Here is an 18949-nt window from a genome sequence, read left to right as displayed (position 1 = left end):
ATTCAAATATATTTACAATATTAATGAGGTAATGATACAAACAAACTAATAACACACTGTTTGAAGCTAGAAAAGGTGGCAGGGTCCGCCACATATAAACACAATAAAACAGTATGAAACTGTTTTTCTTTAAGGTCAGTTTATTCCTGAAAACGAAGAGAGTTTGATTATTTAGGCAGAAAAAAAAAATCATCTTTCTCTGCTCATTAACATTTATTCCCCCCCAAAAAACTACAGACTGCTCCTTTAACCTGTATGTTACGAGAAGCCACATTGTAGGACATTTGGACCGGACCGCCGTCAGGCTCCATCCAAAACTATCACACAACCATAAATATAGACACAAGACGAGATTAGACAATGAGTGATAACAAATAAAAACAATAATCACATGTCAGCTGTAAAATCAGGAGGTGATCTCTGCAGATTATCACTGAAACAAGATGTCAGATTAAAGTTTGAATGTGTGATCATTAAAGGCCTGACAGACACACCAGCAGACGTGTGCGTGACGCTCACCTCCACCTGCTCTCCTCCCTCGGTGACGTCACGTCTGAACGCATGAACGACTCTTTGTTGTCGCATGTGTCCATTAACATGCAGAGCCGAGCGCTCGGCTGCCAGCTGACATTAAAGATGGAGTAAAGCTTGAATAAAGCTGCATTAATGAGCCGGCTGACCTCCTCCGCGCTGCCTTCACATCACAAGTACTGATAACTTCCTGCTCGCTCTCAGTGAAACGTGCTCCGGGCCTGAATAACATTAATGATACACTTTGAGCTGCAGGTGGGCCCGAGCTGTTTTCCACACCATTAATGAACCGAGCCGGCGAGCAGAGAAGGTCGTCCGTCTCCGTTTGGCGTGATGGTAATCAGCGCTGTAATGACGGGGGTAATTTATGGAGCTGGGCTGGAGACGTCGGGGTAAATCCAGGTCTCTCCTACACATGGAGGGGAAAGAGTGACACGTCTGCTCCTCTGTGATGAGCTGGATGGTTTGTTGGATTGAATGCGAGGTCCTCTCTTCACCCAGGGGGCTTCGAGGCAGGAGACAGAGTCTGAGCTGCTCTCTTGCAGTAAGGACGGTGTGGCGGCGACTCCGGGTCACTGAGACGGCTTCAGAAGAGTCCAGCTGAGTGCAGCCTCCTGCGGTTCTGCAGGTTCCTCTCTCCAGCTAATAAAGCAGATCACACACACGTCCTCCTCACACCAGCTGTCTGACTAACAACACGTCCACGCAACGTTTGTTTACATGGAGCACAGACAGCTGGTACCGGTACTGATCCGTGTTGATGAGTTCATCAGAGAACTGATGAGCATGTTGCAGATTAATGATGTGATGAGCTGTAATATCTGCTGTATATAACGTTTCCTCTGCTATGACCCGAGTTCTTGTGCCTAACTCAAAGTTCCCCTTCAGCCTGAGCCCGTCTCCCTCTGACTGCAGGTCCGAGTCATGTTCCTGATATGGATTTTCGTGCTATCTGCTCTTCCAAACGGTGAGTTCCCTGCAAATGGTTCCCATCAATACCTGTACACCTGCTGCATTGTGGCCGTGGCGATAATGTTCGTCACAACAGGCTGGAAAATGTCTCATCAGTCTCCGTCAGAACCTCCCGTGGTTTCACACTACAGATGTTGAACCGCCTCAGACACAGCTGTGAAGTCCTCCACCTCCTGATCCATCACACACTGCCGACATGTTGGTCTGAACGTATCCTTGGTTTGGAGAAACATTTTATTCTGCCATCTGGGCTGAATACAGACAGAGAGCCTCACCAACATGTCACCAGCATGAAGGGAGCACACACACCAATCCTCACGACCGATTTTACCGATTGATTCCGGCCTTCATCAGAGAATATCATACTGTGGATTAACACCACAAAAAATAAAATCCAGTGAGGATGCGTCCTTTAAAAGATGGACCTCGGTAGATGTTTCAGGCTGACGGTCTCTCTGCTGTAATCTGTCGGTTTATCGATGTGTTAAACATTAATCGAATCATGATTATAATAATAACTCATCTTTTTGTCCTCAGCACGTTCTGCCGGCTCCATCTTCTGCCCCGACCCGGAGGACCAAAACGCAGAACACATGGCTGGTGAGGAGGAAAACAGTGTGTGTGTGTGTGTGTGTGTGTGTGTGTGTGTGTGTGTGTGTGTGAGCGATGTGACCGTCACCAGAGACACACGGCCTGAATGTTGATCAGTGAATCAGCTAATTACATCTGATGAGTCTGTGGTTCACTGAGTTAACGAGGATGAAGTGATGCAGCGTTTCCTGTGATGGCGTGACGCTTTATTGAAGCCTGGAGGGAAATGAAAGCCATGAAACTTCTAATCTGAAGGATCTGTGTTTACAGAAATATACAATTATAATACGTGTGTAGGAAACGAAGAGAAGTCCACCTGGAACTACAGTGAAGCTCGCAGATGTGATGCAGTTTTCAGGTTGTTGCTTGACTTTTCTTGGCGTGCTGCAGATTTCAGGTTCTGGGTTCTGATGGTTCTGTAGCAGCTGCCGGTCTGATGGAGCCTTGATGTAATCAGCTCACGTCACTTGAGTCATTTGAAGAGGACAGCTGTGTGAATCTGAGACACGATTGATCTCTGTTTGGCTGTGTGGATGTGATTGTGAACTCAGTGAGCGATAGTCTGACCGGGTGATTGTGTCAGCGGGCTGGAAACCTGCAGCAGCAGCGTGTCGTTCGGGTCGGACCGTAATTGTTCCGATCGACACCTTTCGTCTCTGAACGACCGTCCAGCTGCGTCAGGACGGTCCGACTCTCTGAGCCTTTTCCTGAGGTTGTTGACATCAAGGTCGACTGACTCACAAGCTGTGAAGTTCTGGGACACCTATCGTCCTGATCAGTACCGATCAGAACCGTGGGTACATCTGGCCTGTGGAGAGCTGCGGCCTAAGTAATGTTCTGCCCTGCATGCTGCTCCGGACTCTGGACTCGGGTTATTGGCTCCTGCCTGCAGGATTATCTGTGATTAAATCACTTCTCTCTACCTGCAAGATGGAGGAAATCGAGTTGGAGGCAGAATGAAATTGTGGCGTCTTGTTCTGCTCGCTGTGTGTTTGTCTTTCAGTTTCCATCTTGTTTACCTTCCCCTCACACAGATTGTCTCGGCCTGCGCTTCACCTGGCTCCACTCGCTCCTCGATAATTTCCCCTCGCTGGTGAATTTCGCTCTGAAGCTGCGCTGTGCGACGGGGCTTTGTCCACGCGACCTGGAAGATTACGGCTGCTCCTGCAGATACGTGGCCGTCGGAGAGCCCGTGGATCCTCTGGACCTGTGAGTAAAGACTCTCAGCAGGACGCAGCTGCAGCAGCTGCTGAATTTAAAATACAGCTTGGTGGCTTAATTGAATTCAGAGGCAGGTTTGAGAAAAGTGGACGTGGGGGGGCTGAAGTCTTCCAGCTCATGTGGGCAGAACGATTTTCGGCTGGAGAGTGAGGTTTCAGAAGATTGGAGAGTAAATGATATGGATTATTTATGAACAGATTATAAATCAGACTAATGGGAATCAGAAGTAGTCAGCAGATGTGGTCACCAGATAACATGAAATGTTGTTTGACTCTGATATTTTGCTTTTCCTCATGAATCTTGATTTATTTTACAAGAAAACAAGAGAAGGAAACCTGACTGACTTTACTCTGAGGGATCACGAGGGGAGGTCGTCCTCTCTGCCCTCAACATTTGTTTGTCTGCTCCATATTTGCCTCATGACACATTTAACCTTCAGACAGTCGAGTTTAAAAACCCAAAGATGTCTTGAAAACTGGCTGACGGGCGGAGCGAGTATCAGCAGAATCCACCTGAATAATCAGACATGAATTATAATGGATTTACAATAGATTTTGTGGCTTTGATACATGTGAAAGCTCTTTACTGAAATGTGAGATATCTTAACATCTGGTTTCTGTGCTGCTGCAGCTGCTGTGAGACTCACAGGTGGTGTTACCTGAGCGCCGCCCCCTGCAGGCTGGAGCTGCCGCCGCTCCCAGACAACTTCACCTGCTCAGGAGCAAACAGCAGCTGTGGTGAGACGCACACCTTCAAGGAACAGTTTGACATTTTGGGGGAGAAGCTTATTTGCTTCCTAGCTAAGAAACAAATCCCTCACTCAGTGGCTCAGTAAACAGCGAGTTCTGCACCGGGAGCCGTGAACACTTCAGGACATCACATGAATAAATGTTTATTTTATTTAAAGTTTCAGATGTGTTGAAACTTTCTCTTCAGTTTTCAGTTTCATGTTGCGATCCGTCTCCTGGTCTGGTTATTAAATCACTTGGTTTCTGAAAACATCGTGTTCAGGCTTAAAACAGCCGAAGTAGCAGAAGAAATGGACATTAGGTGATGTGTTTCTTCTTTCTGTCTCGCAGACGGCGCTGATTGGTGTCAGCAGAGGTTCTGTGAATGTGACCGGGCCGCCATCGACTGCATGACTCAGAGCTCGTACAACTGGACCCTGAGAGGCCTCGCAGCCTCGATGTGCTCGGCTACAAATCACACAGGTAACCTCATCAGAGGAGAAACAGCCAGCAGCCAGCGACACACTGTTCCCTCAGCCCAGCAGCTGACCCCGGGTCAGTCTGTGTACAGTTAACAGGAAGGTAATGGACAGAACTGGGACGTAGCAGCAACATCTAATGTGTTTCTGAGCATATTTCCTATAATTCTCCAGAATATATTTGTTAAACGTGTCGAACACATCGTATGTCATGTCTGTCACAGTCTGACTCTCTCCTGGAGGTCAGAGTGATCAAATCAAACGCTCCCTTACCTGAGAGAACTTTCTTTGGTTTGAACATTGTTGGAAATATTGTTGTAATATTGTTGGTTGTTTTTCCAACAGTTGACATTTTAATACAGAAGTGTTGTTTAATCAGGACGCAGCAGTGACACCTGACGTGCAGCGACAAGTGAGACTTTAGAAAATAAAGCTTACTGACGAACAGTAATCTGATGATAATGATATAATTTGATTTATTAACACTTTCGGACTGTTATTAATGTGTTCAGATGTGCTTTCATAAGGTTTAGGAAACAATCACACTTTGAGTTAAATAACTATGTTCAGTCTCATAACTTATGCAACAAATATCATGTAATTTAAGTAAAAGAATGAATCCATCACAACTTCATCACCAACATGTAACAACAACTAAAATATGAAACACTTTTTAGTGACATGCTTCTGACAGAAACTCCACAATAAGACGCTCGACTCCTCCACCTCCCTGGTGCCCTGTGCTGTTCAACGCAGCCTGTTTACTGACAGAGCAGAGAGCCGGCAACAGACCGGACCTCTCATCAGTCTGATCCTGTGTTTCAGATGTGCTGAGCGGCACCGAGCAGTCCGGCGGAACCTTCAGAGGAGCAGGTGAGTCCGAGTGACGTCAGCGAGCATCAGCTGGAAACTGATCGAATGACGCCGAGTCAGAGGACACGACCGCAGAAATGTCAGCGTCAGCTTCCTCCAGACAGTGCGTCAGTCTCTGAGCGGGTCAGCGGTGTCGGTTCTGAAGAAGCCACTGATTGGGTTAGAATCACTGCGGGCTGAGTCACACCTCTGTGGCTCCCAGCCAATTAAAACAATGACCTGGTGCCGTTTAATCCTGCAGCTTCCTGCCCACGCACAGCTGGGGAAGAAAATCAAAGATTTACAGAGTTGCTTTGATCCGGCAGGTCCAAATATAGATCCACTGCCCCAGCTGAGCCAGAACCAGCAGAACCGGAGCCAGAAAGTATCGTTACAGTGCAGGCGCAGACTTCTGAGGAAAAGTTGTGTTTTATATGGTGATATCAGAATATTTTCTGTCCTTAACTGACTTCATCCTGTATCTGTCTCCTCCTCCTCTTCCTCCTTCTCCTCTTCCTCCTCCTCCTCTTCCTCCTCCTCCTCCTCCTCCTCCTCTTCCTCCTCCTCCTCCTCTTCCTCCTCCTCCTCCTCCCCCTCCTCCTCCTCCTCCTCCTCCTCCTCCTCTTCCTCCTCCTCCTCCTCCTCTTCCTCCTCCTCCTTCTCCTCCTCCTCTTCCTCTCCTCTTCCTCCTCCTCCTCCTCCCCTCTCCTCCTCCTCTTTCTCCTCCTCCTTCTCCTCCTCCTCATCCTCCTCCTCCTCCTCCTACTCCTCCTCCTCCTCCTCCTCCTCCTCCTCATCCTCCTCCTCCTACTCCTCCTCCTCTCCTCCTCCTCCTCTCCTCCTCTCTCCTCTCTCCTCTCCTCTCCTCCTCCTCCTCCTCCTCTTCCTCCTCTCTCTCCTCCTCCTCCTCCTCCTCCTCCTCCTCCTCCTCTTCCTCTTCCTCCTCCTCCTCTTCCTCCTCCTCCTCCTCTTCCTCCTCCTCCTCCTCTTCCTCTTCCTCTTCCTCCTCCTCTTCCTCCTCCAGATCTTCTCTCAGCAGGAAACGACTCTGTGAGCTTCCTGCTCTCCAACTCTTCTCTCCTGCCAGCAGGTAAAAATCCTCGTTTCACTTCCCCGAGTTCACTTTTCAAACCTCTCTGTTCGCTCTCTGCACACCGTCGATCCTCCAGAGGAAACGATGACAGCGTTTAAATTTCACTGTGAGAGTTTCATGACGGTTGTTGAGTCCCTGAGGCTGCAGCGTCACGCAGGAAACGTTAGTGAAGAAGTTCAGATGAACAGTTTTTAAGAAAAAAATTCAAACTTTTAAAAAAAAAAACAGTCGTACTTCTTTGAAATCCCAGATTTTAAAGGTCCAAGATCAATGAAAACACATTTACACTCATGATTCTTCACTGATGTATTGATGAGAATGTCTTTTAGTGCTAACGACTACATCTTGATATTTATAATGAGAAGAAGATTAAAATGATTCAAGTCTGAAGCCCAGCAGTCCTTCTGGTTCCTAACCAACCTGTGGAGCGACACAACGTCGTGTTTTGTTCTGTGAACCCAAACTAAAAACTTAAAGTTGAGCTGCGGGTCAAAAACAAACAGAACCGGTACCAGAATCCTCAGCTGCTGGAACTGACTGACTTACTGTGCAGAGTGTCAGTCACATTATTAAAAATAGTTAGATATCAAATGTATTTAAAGTTTGGATCGACGGATCATCGGCCTGGATAATTATCAGAATCTGTGTTTTTTTTTTTTTGTCCAGTTCGCAATAAAATTAATTGATAATCTGCTTCAGGAAAGTAACGAGTAAAGTTGTTCAATGCAGTGGAGTGAAAAGTAAAATATCTGACATTAAAATGTGGCGAAGGAGCAGAGAAGTAAACTGCTGTACTGGAGTAAATGTATGTGGTTACTTTACTTTAGATAAACATGTGTTGCAGAGAGAATCTGACATTTAAAGGGTCGATTCACAAATGTGCTTTTTAAATCAACCGTCTGATGGACGATGTGGCTGAAGAACCAGAGTTCTGTGGCTCAGGCGGCTCAGTGGTCCGCTGGTTCTGAACTGGACTCAGTGGGAGCTGTTGTTGTGTGTCTGTGCCGGCAGAACTGGACCTGCTGATGGCCGGCGGAGTGGACAACCGCAGTGACATCACAGGGATGGACGCTGACCTCATCACCCCGCCGCCGGGCCCGCCCCTCCTGATGACACCTGCCGGTACGCTCTCTGATTGGCCCGGATTACTGTTGTAACTTCACTGTCAGTTCACTTGTATCACTGCTCTGGTGTCTGGTGAGGAAAAGATCATGTTGTGGTTTTAAATGTCGGCTTCTGTCTCCACAAACGCGGCTGGAGTTCGAGTTATTCATCCTTTGTGTTAGCATGTTAGCATTTAGCTCCAGACAAACTCTTCATCTTGTTCGCAGTGATTTCACAGAGTGCTGTCGAGGTTATTAGTCGTATTGTTGCTGATGTTGATGTTTCTCTGTGTTTTCATGTCAGAGGAGTTTGAGGAAGGCGAAGGCGACGCAGAGGAAGAGGCGACGCACACGAGTTTCCTCTCTGAAGGTAAAACAGTAGCGTCGCTCGCCGTCTCGTTTCCATCTGTACAGACTTACTGTTTTCCTCCCCGAAGAACTTTTCTGGCTCACTCGTGTTTTCCAAGCTGCTCATGATCAGATCTGGCTGGAGCTGACCGCTCTGCCGCGTCCAGAACACCAGAAATAATTTCCCCGCTGTTGGTCTCCTGCTGCTCGATGACTCACTTGGCTCTGATGCTTCCTGTCGCCACTTTAATTCTCTACAGATCTGAATGAGACTGTGACAGAAGAAGCGCTCAGGCTGGACGAGATGAATGGGAATCAAACGACCCACAATCCTTCAGCAGTCGGCCACGGTGAGCCAATAATACTGTCTGCGTCCATCACGACGGATGACGGGAATACTCCTGGTTCTAAATAAACGGAACAGTTGGTGATTTTTTTTTATCCCACTGACGTCCTCGTCTTCACAGGATTCCTAACAGCAGTGATTCAACCAACTCCAGCACAAAGGAGGAAAGAAAGAAAAAGCTGCATTTAAAACTTTAATTGGGTCCAATCCGTCAAATGAACTCAAAAGTATTTTCTTGCTCATAACCTCATGAAGAAATTCAGCTCATAGAAAGACCTTGACCTGCTCATAGAATGAAAAACAAATTGCATTTAAAATAAAAAATGTTTCGCTTGTAAAAACATTTTGTGTTGATGATCATGAGCAAGAAATTTTGCTCATTTTTTTTGACAATGTGACTCGTGGAAAAAAAAAAAAAGTTAGTGAAAACATTTTTCAATCTTTAGAACTAATTTCTCACTTATGGCCAAGAAATTTTGCTCATATAAAAAAAGATATTTGCACATTAAAAATGTGTTTGTCACTTGATCTCCTGATGTCACAACAGAAGGACAACATAAAAAAATCTTTCCAAATTCTCTGCTGCAGATTCGGTTTCGTTCGCCCCCGACAGAGAAACACTGAGCGAAGCAGAATCAGAGCCGATCGACTCGTTTGGAGGCAGAAACATGGAGACGTCTTCACACGCTGACGTCACACCTCAGAGTCGGACTACAACTTTTCTGAGGACTACAACTCCCAGAGAGCCGACGCCAGCTGGTCTGAGAGAGTCATCGGAGGAAGGTGACCGTTTATTAGACAACAAGATACAAAACACACGACAGCAGAAACAAAACAAAAAAACTGATCAAACATAAAATAATACAATACTACTTTTGTATTACTACTACAAAAATACTTTTACAGAATGTTTGAAGGAATAAATCAAAATGTACATTTGAACTTTAATATTTGATTTGTTGTACTCGTAAATGTTGTTCTATATCTTAAATGTATTTCCAGTTATTATTAATTTTGTCTGATGTTTCTGCGTGATTTTAGCAAAACCACAAATAAATCCGCCTGAGAAGAAAAAACCATCCAGTGTGACGCCCTTAAAGTCCTCTGAAGAAGAAGAGGAGGAGGAAGATGAGGAGGAGGAGGAGGAGGAGGAGGAAGATGAGGAGGAGGAGGAGGAGAAAGATGAGGAGGAGGAGGAAGATGAGGAGGAGGAGGAGGAGGAGGAAGATGAGGAGGAGGAGGAGGAAGATGAGGAGGAGGAGGAGCAGAGAGCTTCAGATGAGCAGGGTGAGTGAAACTAGTCAAACATTCCAAAATAATTCCAAATTGATGACATCGTATTTTATTGGAGTGGATGTTAAAGATTCTATGGAAGCTCTGAGGGGCCAAGTGCAGTGATTTTTTTTTGCAATCCATTTGTCTCTGATCTGAATTGTTTTCTCTCCTGTGTTTATGTTTGACAACTGGTGAACAATTTTTTGTGCAAATAGGTGAAATTCTTTTTCTTGATTTTTTTTTTTTCATCTGTGAAACTGGATGGCAGCAGAACATTTTCTGTTTGAGCTCAAATGTTTTGCAAAAAAATAAAAAAATAAAAAAATAAAAACATAGCCCTTCAAAAAATCAGTTGTCTGATGTTCCTTCAGACATTTTCATTTCACTTGGTTTCAAACGTAATGATTTCGTAATGATTTCGAACATGGAATATTTTTTTGTTTCCTGGAAATGATTTTTTCCTGAATAAGTTTTTAGTCTAATCAAATCTATTAAACACCTCCAGATTTTTAAATAAATAAAAATAATAATCAGAGAAATGAAAGATGGTTTCACACAACACTTTTTTTTTCTCCAGGAACATTTTCATGTTTTGTTTTTTTTCTTACTCAGTTGCTGTTAAAGATTTTTTTTCTTTTAGTTTTCAAGAAAAACAAAATAACCAGATTTTGTCTTTTGTGAAACCAAGAGAAATGTAGGTTTTGGCAGAATGTTTTGTTTTCAGTCATAAAAACCTGTTGAAAAAGAATTTCTCCCAGGACGAAAAAACGTTTTTTCCCTGCAGATTTTTTTCCTTTTAAAAGAAAAATATTAACGCTTTTTCAAACATTTACTCAGTTGCTGTTACAGATTTTTTACTAAGAAATTGAAAAAAAAATTCTTCAGGAGATTTTTTAAAATGTGTTTCTGACACCAAGTGAAAAGGTTTGAGGAAATATGAGGAAAAAAAAATTCAGAAATTCCAAGTCACTCAAAAACATCCCAGTAGGAATTTTAGATCCTCCTGATTATTTCCCTGCTCACTTTCAACATTTCTTTCATCACAGTTTCACGTGTCCTCCTGAAAAAACACGTCATGTCAGATTTTTGAAATGTCTGTTTGTCTCATATTGTTTTGCTCTCTTTAACGGTACAGCTCACCTCATTGGTCGACAGACTTGAGGCTCATGAACATGTGACTTGACTTGGCTACAGAGGACTTTCAAAATAAAACTCCACTTTGAGGCATAAACGGTTGAGAATCTGAACTTTTCTTGTCGTTCTTCTTCAGTCGAGGCTTCGCTCACCACGGCGTCCACGACAACCGCTCACACAACGACGACAACACAGACCACGACCACTGACAAGTCCAACGAGGCAACAAGAAGCTCGGCGCCAAGAACTTCAACCGCTCCAACAGGTCAGAGCGTCACACAGACGCAGCTAAAGAATAAATCATTGTTATTTATCTGGTGACACGACAGTGTGAGACACTCTGATGTGACAGCTGCTCGCTGTGGTTTCTGTCAGACAAACAGCTGCGAGTGGTTTGTTTGTTTACTGGGGACTATTTTCAGCGGCGGATTAATCCACATTTAATGAGTATTTGTGGCAGTGGGACGGTTTGTGTGTGTTTATGGTAATGAAGGAGGAAACAACAGGCTACACACACACACACACACACACACACACACACACGTCTTTATTTGTTGTTAGATTTGTTGAATATCAGAGAAAAACAGAATCACACCAAACCAGACAAACTTTCAAACTGACTTCAGATTTTTACCCCCATGTGAGTTTTAAGATCAAGGCACACACACACACACACACACACACACACACACACACACACACACACACACACACACACACACACACACAGCTGCAGAATAATTTAATTAAGTGTCAGGTTCCTGCTGTCAGGTAAAAAAACATGAATGTGCTCAAGTGCTCCTTTTCCTCTCTGTGCTGTTAATTACGCGGCGAGGCTTCGACAGGTGTGTCTGACATAAACACCACGTACACTTTCAGTTCCAGGTGGAGACGGAAAGAAAGAGCTTTTTCTTTAATGTTGTGTTTAATCAAGAGGAAAGCATTCATGTGTAACTCTGTTCGCTGCTCCCTTCAGGTGGAGGAGGCGTCGCTGTCACATTCACACCTTCAGCCTCAGAGGAGGGAGGCGAGCACGGCGTCGGCGAGGACACGACGAGTTCTCTGACAGCAACTGAAGGTCAGATCATCACCGCAGAAACGTTTTAATAGGAAGTTTGTTCTGGTGTTTGAGTGTCATGAAGATGAAAAGAGACGAGACGACGACTGAACCGTTCATGACGCTGGTAAAAGTTTATTCCCATCAACCCGAAGACGACAAATCGTCAGTCGAAATTTCCTCCAACTTTCTGAGTTGTTGTTCTGACCCGAGAGTCACACCAGGTGGAAAAACTGGTTGTCTGAGAGTTCTGACAGCACGTGAACGCACCGTTTGATGAGCAGGTTGATATCAGGCAGCTACAGCTCGCTACAGGCAGCAGGAGCTTAGCTTAGCTTAGCTTAGCATTCAGGAAGTACCAAGAGGAAAGAAATTTCAGCATGCAAAAGAAAAAATCAGGAGGAATTGTTCTTAAATGTTTTGGCAGCAGGAAAAAATATTTCTATATTTTAAAACACGTGTTCCTACTGAAACACCAACTGAACTTTTAAGGATTTTTCTTTTGAGTAGAAAAAAAATTCAGGAATGTTTTTTGAATGGGTGAAATGTGATTTTTCATTTTTTGTGTTAGACTGAGTGATTTATTTTCTTCTGCCTGTCTCAGCAAAACGCCGGCAGGCTAAGCTAAGCTAACAAACTGCAGGAAAACACAAGAAGGCATCATCTCACCTCATCTCACCTCCAGACAGAAAAAACAGTTAATTTCCCCAAATCTGGAGCTTGGTGACAGACAAATGTTCTCCTCAGGTGAACAAACGACTGAAACAGAGAATCTCAGAGAACTGACATGATGACAAATCAAACGAGTCTTCATCTGAACCGTTCCATTCAATCACTGTTAATTAACATCATGCACAACAATCTTTCAAACACACAGTTTGTTGTTAGAGTTGGTTAAAAGTTTTATTCAGTGAAGACGTTCAGTGATCCGCTTGTTATTAATCAGCTGTAAGCAGACAGAGAGAAAATCAAACAACACAGACGTGAAGATGTTTCACTGATCGTCTCGTCATCGATGGTTAATGTTGATCTGCAGGTAAAAAGTCATCAGGGTTCAATCTGGAAGTAAATATCTGTTTTAATCTGACACTTTCACAGGCCCGGAGATTATTACCATGCTGACAGACGGACCCTCGACGAGAAGCTTGCGACCCGACAGCGACCCGGCCAGAACGCCCGACACCGCACGGGAGGAAGAAGTCGGACCGACACCTGCCGCTGCTCCCCCGAGCCCCCCGAGCCCCCCGGGCCCAGGTGAGGCAGCTTCACCTGAAGTCATGTTTGGAAATGAGTTTCATAACCTGAACTCTTTTTTCACTTTTTTCTGCCAAGAATTTTTGTCACTGTTTCAAACGCCAGATTTTTATTAATTATTCCAGAAGAAAAAATTATCCGGGGGAAAAAATGTTCCGTCAGTAGACTTACAAAAAAATGTAAAAATAGAAGAAAACAAACACTTTTTTCATGTGTGAAACAAATTTGTTTTTTCCCCAAAAGAAAATAGAGATCTTGGCAGGATTTGGTAAATAACGTGTAAAGACTTTTTAACACAAATTTGGGCTTGGAATGTTTTTGTCTATTTCAGTTCAGTGTTCAGTGGAACAGCCTGAAAAAAATTCTCCTACTTTATTTCACTCATGGAGAAAATTTTTCCCATTTTTTTTTTCCCCCTGAAAAATGTATTTGACACGAAAATAATTCTCCTGGAAAAATATATTATTTTTGTCTTTTCCCAATCTTTTTCTAAAAAAACAAAACAAAACAAAACTTTTTCACACATAAAGAAAAAATATTTATTTTTTTTATTACTCTGCATCAGACATGGGGAAAAATATCTGCAGAGTATTTCTTTTCACACATGGAAAAAATTCTTCCAAGTTTCAAACACTAGACTTTTTCTTTTGTTTTCCTCCAGAAAATAAAAATTAATCTCGGGGAAAAAAGTTTCTTCAGCAGAAAAAAACATTCAAAAAAAAGATGGAAACATTTTTTTTCATGTGTGAAACAAACGCATGTTTTCCAGGTGAAAAAAAGGGATTTTGTAAAAGAAAGGAAGAAAATCTTTTTTTTTTGTTGTTTTTTTTTAAAGAAAAATATTTTCTTTCTTTTCCAGAGTGATAAAACACAGGAGTTAAAACAATGAGATGTGACACTGGAGGAAAAAAAAATCTACTTTTTTCCCGTCATGTGTGAAACTCAGTGGCAACAAAGAAAAATCACGAGAGTAAAAAAGTTATTTAATTGTGAAACCACGTAAGAAAAATTCATGTATGAAGCAAAGTGAAAAATAATAAAATGTTCCCAGGGGGAAAAGAATCAGATGTGAAACTCTTTTTTGTAATACTCATTTTGAGCGACCCGTCTTCATCCATGTTTCTTCTGAATGATCTCAGGACAAACAGCTCCACAGTCAACAGCTTCACCATCAACCTCAACAGGAAGCGTCTCTCAGACGTCACGAGGAAGCCGAGTCACCTCCGTCCGTCCCAGACCGGAGTCCAACACGTCCACCAGAACATGGACCGGACCGACCGAGGCTGAATCTGCAGAGGAAGCTCCATGTGTGGAGGGAGAGCTGGCAGACAGCTCGCAGGAGAAACTCACAGATGGTAAAGTTTCGTCCGATTTAGGCCAAAAAAACTGTCGTTAAAATTTAATAAATATAAGCAACACGCTGGTTTTCTGTCCTTCAGCTCCCCGTGGAGACGCCTTCTGTCTCCTCGTTTGGCCTCCGTGCTCCTCATTAAACTTGCAAAGTTAAATGAAATTTGAATAAAATGAATAAATTAAGCAGGTTTGTCTCGTGGGTTCAATAAAGTTAATTATATCTAAACGGGTATAGAAGCTAATGACAGCCAGAAGAGGCAGCAGCACATAATAGACCTGAACAATAAATTCACATTTTAACCAACATGGAGGCATAAACGCTGTAATTAGAGGAGGAACATCCTCAAAGGAGCTGAGGCGCCGAGCCGAGTGGAGCTGATTCAATATTCTCCTCTCTGGCTCGAGGCTTCTTCTGTTTGTGCAGGTTAAATGTGGCTTCACACCAGTTTTCCCCTTTTTGTTGTTAATGGATTTAATTTCTTTCAGCCGGCAGGTCGTCTGGTCGCTGATACCGACGTGACATCATTCAGCAGTCGGGTGGTGTAGTTGTTTTTCTTTTGCAGAGGATCTTTTGTTTTTCCTCACATATATTTTTTTTCATCTCAGGAATAAAAATGAGGAAGATAATTTTTCCCCTACTTTCAGTTCAATCTGCTGAGAATTTTTTCATTTTTCTCCTGAATTTCTTTTCTTGAGAAGAAACGTCTTTTTTTTTTTTTAACAGTTTCACACATGAAAGAAATGAATGTCACATGAAAATGATTTTTTTTACTGTCACTTTTTTTAATGTCAATATTCTTAAACAAAATTCTGTCCAGAAATATTTTCTCCTGCAGAACAAACTTGTTTCACACATGACAAAAAAATGTTTTCTTCTTTTTTTTTTCTTTAAGAAAACGATTAATTTTTCTTCCTATATTGGCAACGGAGTGAAAAAAAATGTGAAAATGTTCCTGGAGACAGAAAAAAACAACTAAAAGTTTTTTCACAGATTTTTTTTTTCTTTAAAACAAAAAATCTGGAAAATAGTTCAGTGTTTGAAATGGAGAGATTTTTTTTTCCATGTGTTTAAAAAAAAAAATATCTGTGGGTTAAACCTTTTCCCTGTTTTTCACACATTTCCAGGAAACCTTTTTTTTCTTCTTTTTTTTAACTTTTGTGATGTTTGTGGGTTTTTTCCTCGGGGGATTCTGCTGAGCTGCATCTTGAGAGCTCTTGTTTTGTTTTGTTGGATCTTTGAGCTCTGATTGGACGTTTTTCTCAACACTTCCTGATTCCACAGGCAGGAGGGCCAATCAGAGTCTGTTATTTTACTTCATGTACACCGTTTGTACTGGAGTGTCTCCATCAGACTGCTGAATGCTTCACAGTCGGCTGTAAACCCTCCCGGTGCTCTCTGCTGGTCTGATGAAACCCACTGAACTGCATCACTTGTGAGAAGCAGAGGTGACTCATGGGAGCTGTAGTCTCCCGGGGCTCTGACAGCACACATACACAACGTCTGTCAGACGCCATCCGGCCTGCAGACGCAGATTTAGGGCCATGAATCTAAATTCTACATAACTCCTTTAACTCAGTACATCTCCTGATGATGATGATGATGATGATGTCTGAGCTCTTTGCTGTGTGTCTGTTGTCAGACTGGGAGTCGGTTCAGAAGAGGACGGTGCCGTTCTTCGCCTGGTCTCTGCTGGAGTCTGTCGGGCTGACGGACGTGCAGCTGCAGCCGGACAGCGAAGGTAAAACTGAGCGACTCCGTCTGCACGTCGCTGATGGAAGAAAAGGTTCATCCTTACTGAAAATCTGTCAAGGAAGATATTATGAAACTTCTTCTCAGACTAGTCACGCATATAGAGGCAGACGTTCCTCCCACAGGAAGTCTCTGAGGATGTAGGACTGAAACATGCAGTGGAGCAAAATCCTCAAACATCAGTCCTGTCGCTGTAAACATGTTCCAGGTGATACTGTCACCTGTCTGTCAGTTCACACCTGACATCATCAACATGCGTCCTGAGTGACCGCTTTAATCAGATCTCATGTCACTGGAATGTTGTGTGTTTGTTTTCATTTTATTTTTTTCCAGTTTTTCCTGCCAGAACTTTTTTTTTTTTCAAATATTTTTTTAAAAGAAAAGAAGAGAAAATCATATTTTTTCCATGACCTTTTCTGATGAAAATTTTAACATTTTTCTGATTTTTTTATCTTTGTTTTTTGTCTTCTTACTAAATTTCAAATCAGATGATGCCATGTCTTCAAACAGCTGCTCAATGTTTCTTTTACAAAGAAAGAAACAACATTAATTTAAAGACGAATTTACAGCGAGGAACGATCGATTCAGAATTTATTGTTGTCGTTTCAAAAAATGTTTTTTTTTTGCTTCTCTTCACTTAACAACTCTCACATGTACGATTTTTAAAAGGAGTCTGGTGGTGTTGTTACAGTGCCTGAATCTGTTTTGCGTGTGTTCAGCAGTGTAACTTCAGGTGACGTCCTCACCTGAGTTTCTTCTGTCCGTCTCCAACAGAGTGCAGTCGCTCCTTCACCGTGTACGGCGGCGACGGGCGAGTCAGACAGGAGCTGCCGGCTCTGGGCGAGATGCTGCACTGTCTGACGGGACGATGTCCGCACGAGTACGAGATGTACGGCTGCTACTGCGGGCGGCAGGGCGGCGGTCAGCCTCTGGACCAGCTGGACAGGTGAGCAGCCGCAGGGCGACGAGCACACGTGACGTTTAAAACCTCAGGATGTGTGAACGTGTGTCTCATCATCATCATCATCATCATCATCATCATCACATGGATGTGAAGACATTTACAATCCTGCAGCATTCACATCATTATTTATAGACATTATTTATATATAGTGTTTCTTCATCACCTGTGCTGCTCGTCATCACCAGGTGCTGCTTCTTCCACCGCTGCTGCCTGATGCAGATCGGCTCGATGGGCTGCAGGTCGGACAGGAAGCTCAACGCTCACATCTCCTGCGAGAGCAACAAACCACGATGTGAGTACAGAGGCGCCACTGAGGACGCCAACCATGTACAGAAGTACAGGAGCCCTGAAGGACCAGCTGAAGGTCCGGGAGGATCAGTGTGATGTCATGATGTCTGTTTCCCGCTCAGGTCAGGGCGTCACCGTCTGCGACAAGCTGCAGTGTGTGTGTGATAAAACCACGGCAGAGTGCATGTCGGCGGCCCACTTCAACCACAGCCTGCCGTCGCAGCAGTGCCGAGGCCCGGCTCCTCCCTGCCGCCGGGCCAGCAGACCACCCAAACCGCGAGCTTCCCCCGAGTCCAGCGAGTCCAGCGAGGAGCCGCAGGGAGGAGGTTCTGACGCGGAGACGACCGATGGCACGAAGCACACAGCAGAACCGAACACGCCTCCACCTGCAGCCCAGAACAGGTGAGAGGAGGCGCTGAAGGCGGGTTGGATCAGAACTTTATTAAATGTTAATTATCAAACTGTTTGGTTTCATACCGACGCCTCAGCAGGACGATCAGCTGTTTCTGATCCACTTTTCTGAGTCGTAATCCAGCCCAGTTTTCTCATGTTTGATAAGTCAACTCTTAAATGAATCACCTGCTACTTACATGTCATTGAATGAGTTTGAAAAAAAGGTCGTTTGTCTCTGATTATTACGGAAAAAAGTGGGGATTTTTTTCGGATCCAAACTGTTTTCTCTCATGTGTTTGTGACCCGGTGAGAAGAAAAAGTTCTGCTGGGATGATCTTTGTGTTTTCATGTGTGAAAACTTGGCATCAGACGGGGGAAGATATTCCTCCAGACTTTGTTTCCTGCGGTTTCACACATGAAAAAAACAAGTGGTGACATCAGGCTGTAGAAAATGTTCACTGGTAGTGAGGTGAGTAATAAATCACTCAGAGGAAACGTGTTATGATGCTGGTTTTTAAGAATTCATGAACAAAAACGTCTAAAACCTGCAGAAATCTCAGATTCAGAAGCTTCTGACACATTTTTAAAAGAGTTCTGTCCGTCTGTCTGCAGTGACGAGAGCTCCAACCTGAAGGACGAGGAGAGGTCGACTCCTCCAGCCGGATCGTCCAGCAGCGCCGCCACACCTCCTCCTCCTCCTCCTCCTCCTCCTCCTCTTCCTCTGTCCAGTGAGGAGAGAAGAGAGCCGCCGACACACAGCGGGATTCAAACCCACAACCACAGGCCGAGTGCAGGTCAGAGCCAAGGGCTCCGACCGGCAGGGAGACCAGCAGAGACTGAGGTGAAAGGTGAAGGTGAAGAAGAAGAGGAAGAGGAAGGAGAGGAGGAGGAGGGAGGAGAGGAGGAAGAAGAGGAAGAGGAGGAGGGAGGAGAGGAGGAAGGAGAGGAAGAGGAGAACAGAAACTAGCAGCGGCTGTTTTTCTTTGAGTCACTGTTTTAAAATGATTGTCCGATAAGTTGTAATTTATAGATCTGATGTAAAGATCAAATGTTCATGTTGATGTAACATCGTCAGAACACGTCCAAAGAAGAAGAAGAAGACGAAGAAGAAGAAGAAGAAGAAGAAGAAGAAGAAGAAGAAGAAGAAGAAGAAGAAGAAGAAGAAGAAGAAGAAGAAGAAGAAGAAGAGCGACTTTATTAAAGAAATCTGAACAAAA

At 43.9% G+C, this 18949-nt stretch overlaps 1 protein-coding gene across 1 annotated transcript; it reads left to right on the top strand.

Moving 5' to 3' along the window:
- Positions 1 to 606: 606 nt before the first annotated feature.
- oc90 (otoconin 90) lies at positions 607 to 18893 on the top strand. Its single transcript, XM_037084151.1, has 22 exons — positions 607 to 1498; positions 2041 to 2103; positions 3129 to 3303; positions 3946 to 4052; positions 4395 to 4526; positions 5348 to 5395; positions 6399 to 6464; positions 7479 to 7589; positions 7875 to 7940; positions 8179 to 8268; positions 8853 to 9047; positions 9306 to 9415; positions 9515 to 9551; positions 10810 to 10938; positions 11650 to 11751; positions 12829 to 12984; positions 14124 to 14339; positions 15978 to 16076; positions 16862 to 17033; positions 17237 to 17343; positions 17462 to 17741; positions 18345 to 18893. The coding sequence occupies exons 1-22, from the start codon at positions 1456 to 1458 to the stop codon at positions 18697 to 18699; spliced, it is 2859 nt and encodes a 952-aa protein (XP_036940046.1). The 5' UTR covers positions 607 to 1455; the 3' UTR covers positions 18700 to 18893.
- The last annotated feature ends 56 nt before the right edge of the window (positions 18894 to 18949 follow it).

Source organism: Acanthopagrus latus, chromosome 21 (assembly GCF_904848185.1).
Source record: "Acanthopagrus latus isolate v.2019 chromosome 21, fAcaLat1.1, whole genome shotgun sequence".
In the NCBI taxonomy this organism is placed as follows: domain Eukaryota; kingdom Metazoa; phylum Chordata; class Actinopteri; order Spariformes; family Sparidae; genus Acanthopagrus; species Acanthopagrus latus.
This window is presented reverse-complemented; position numbering and strand designations above follow the sequence as displayed.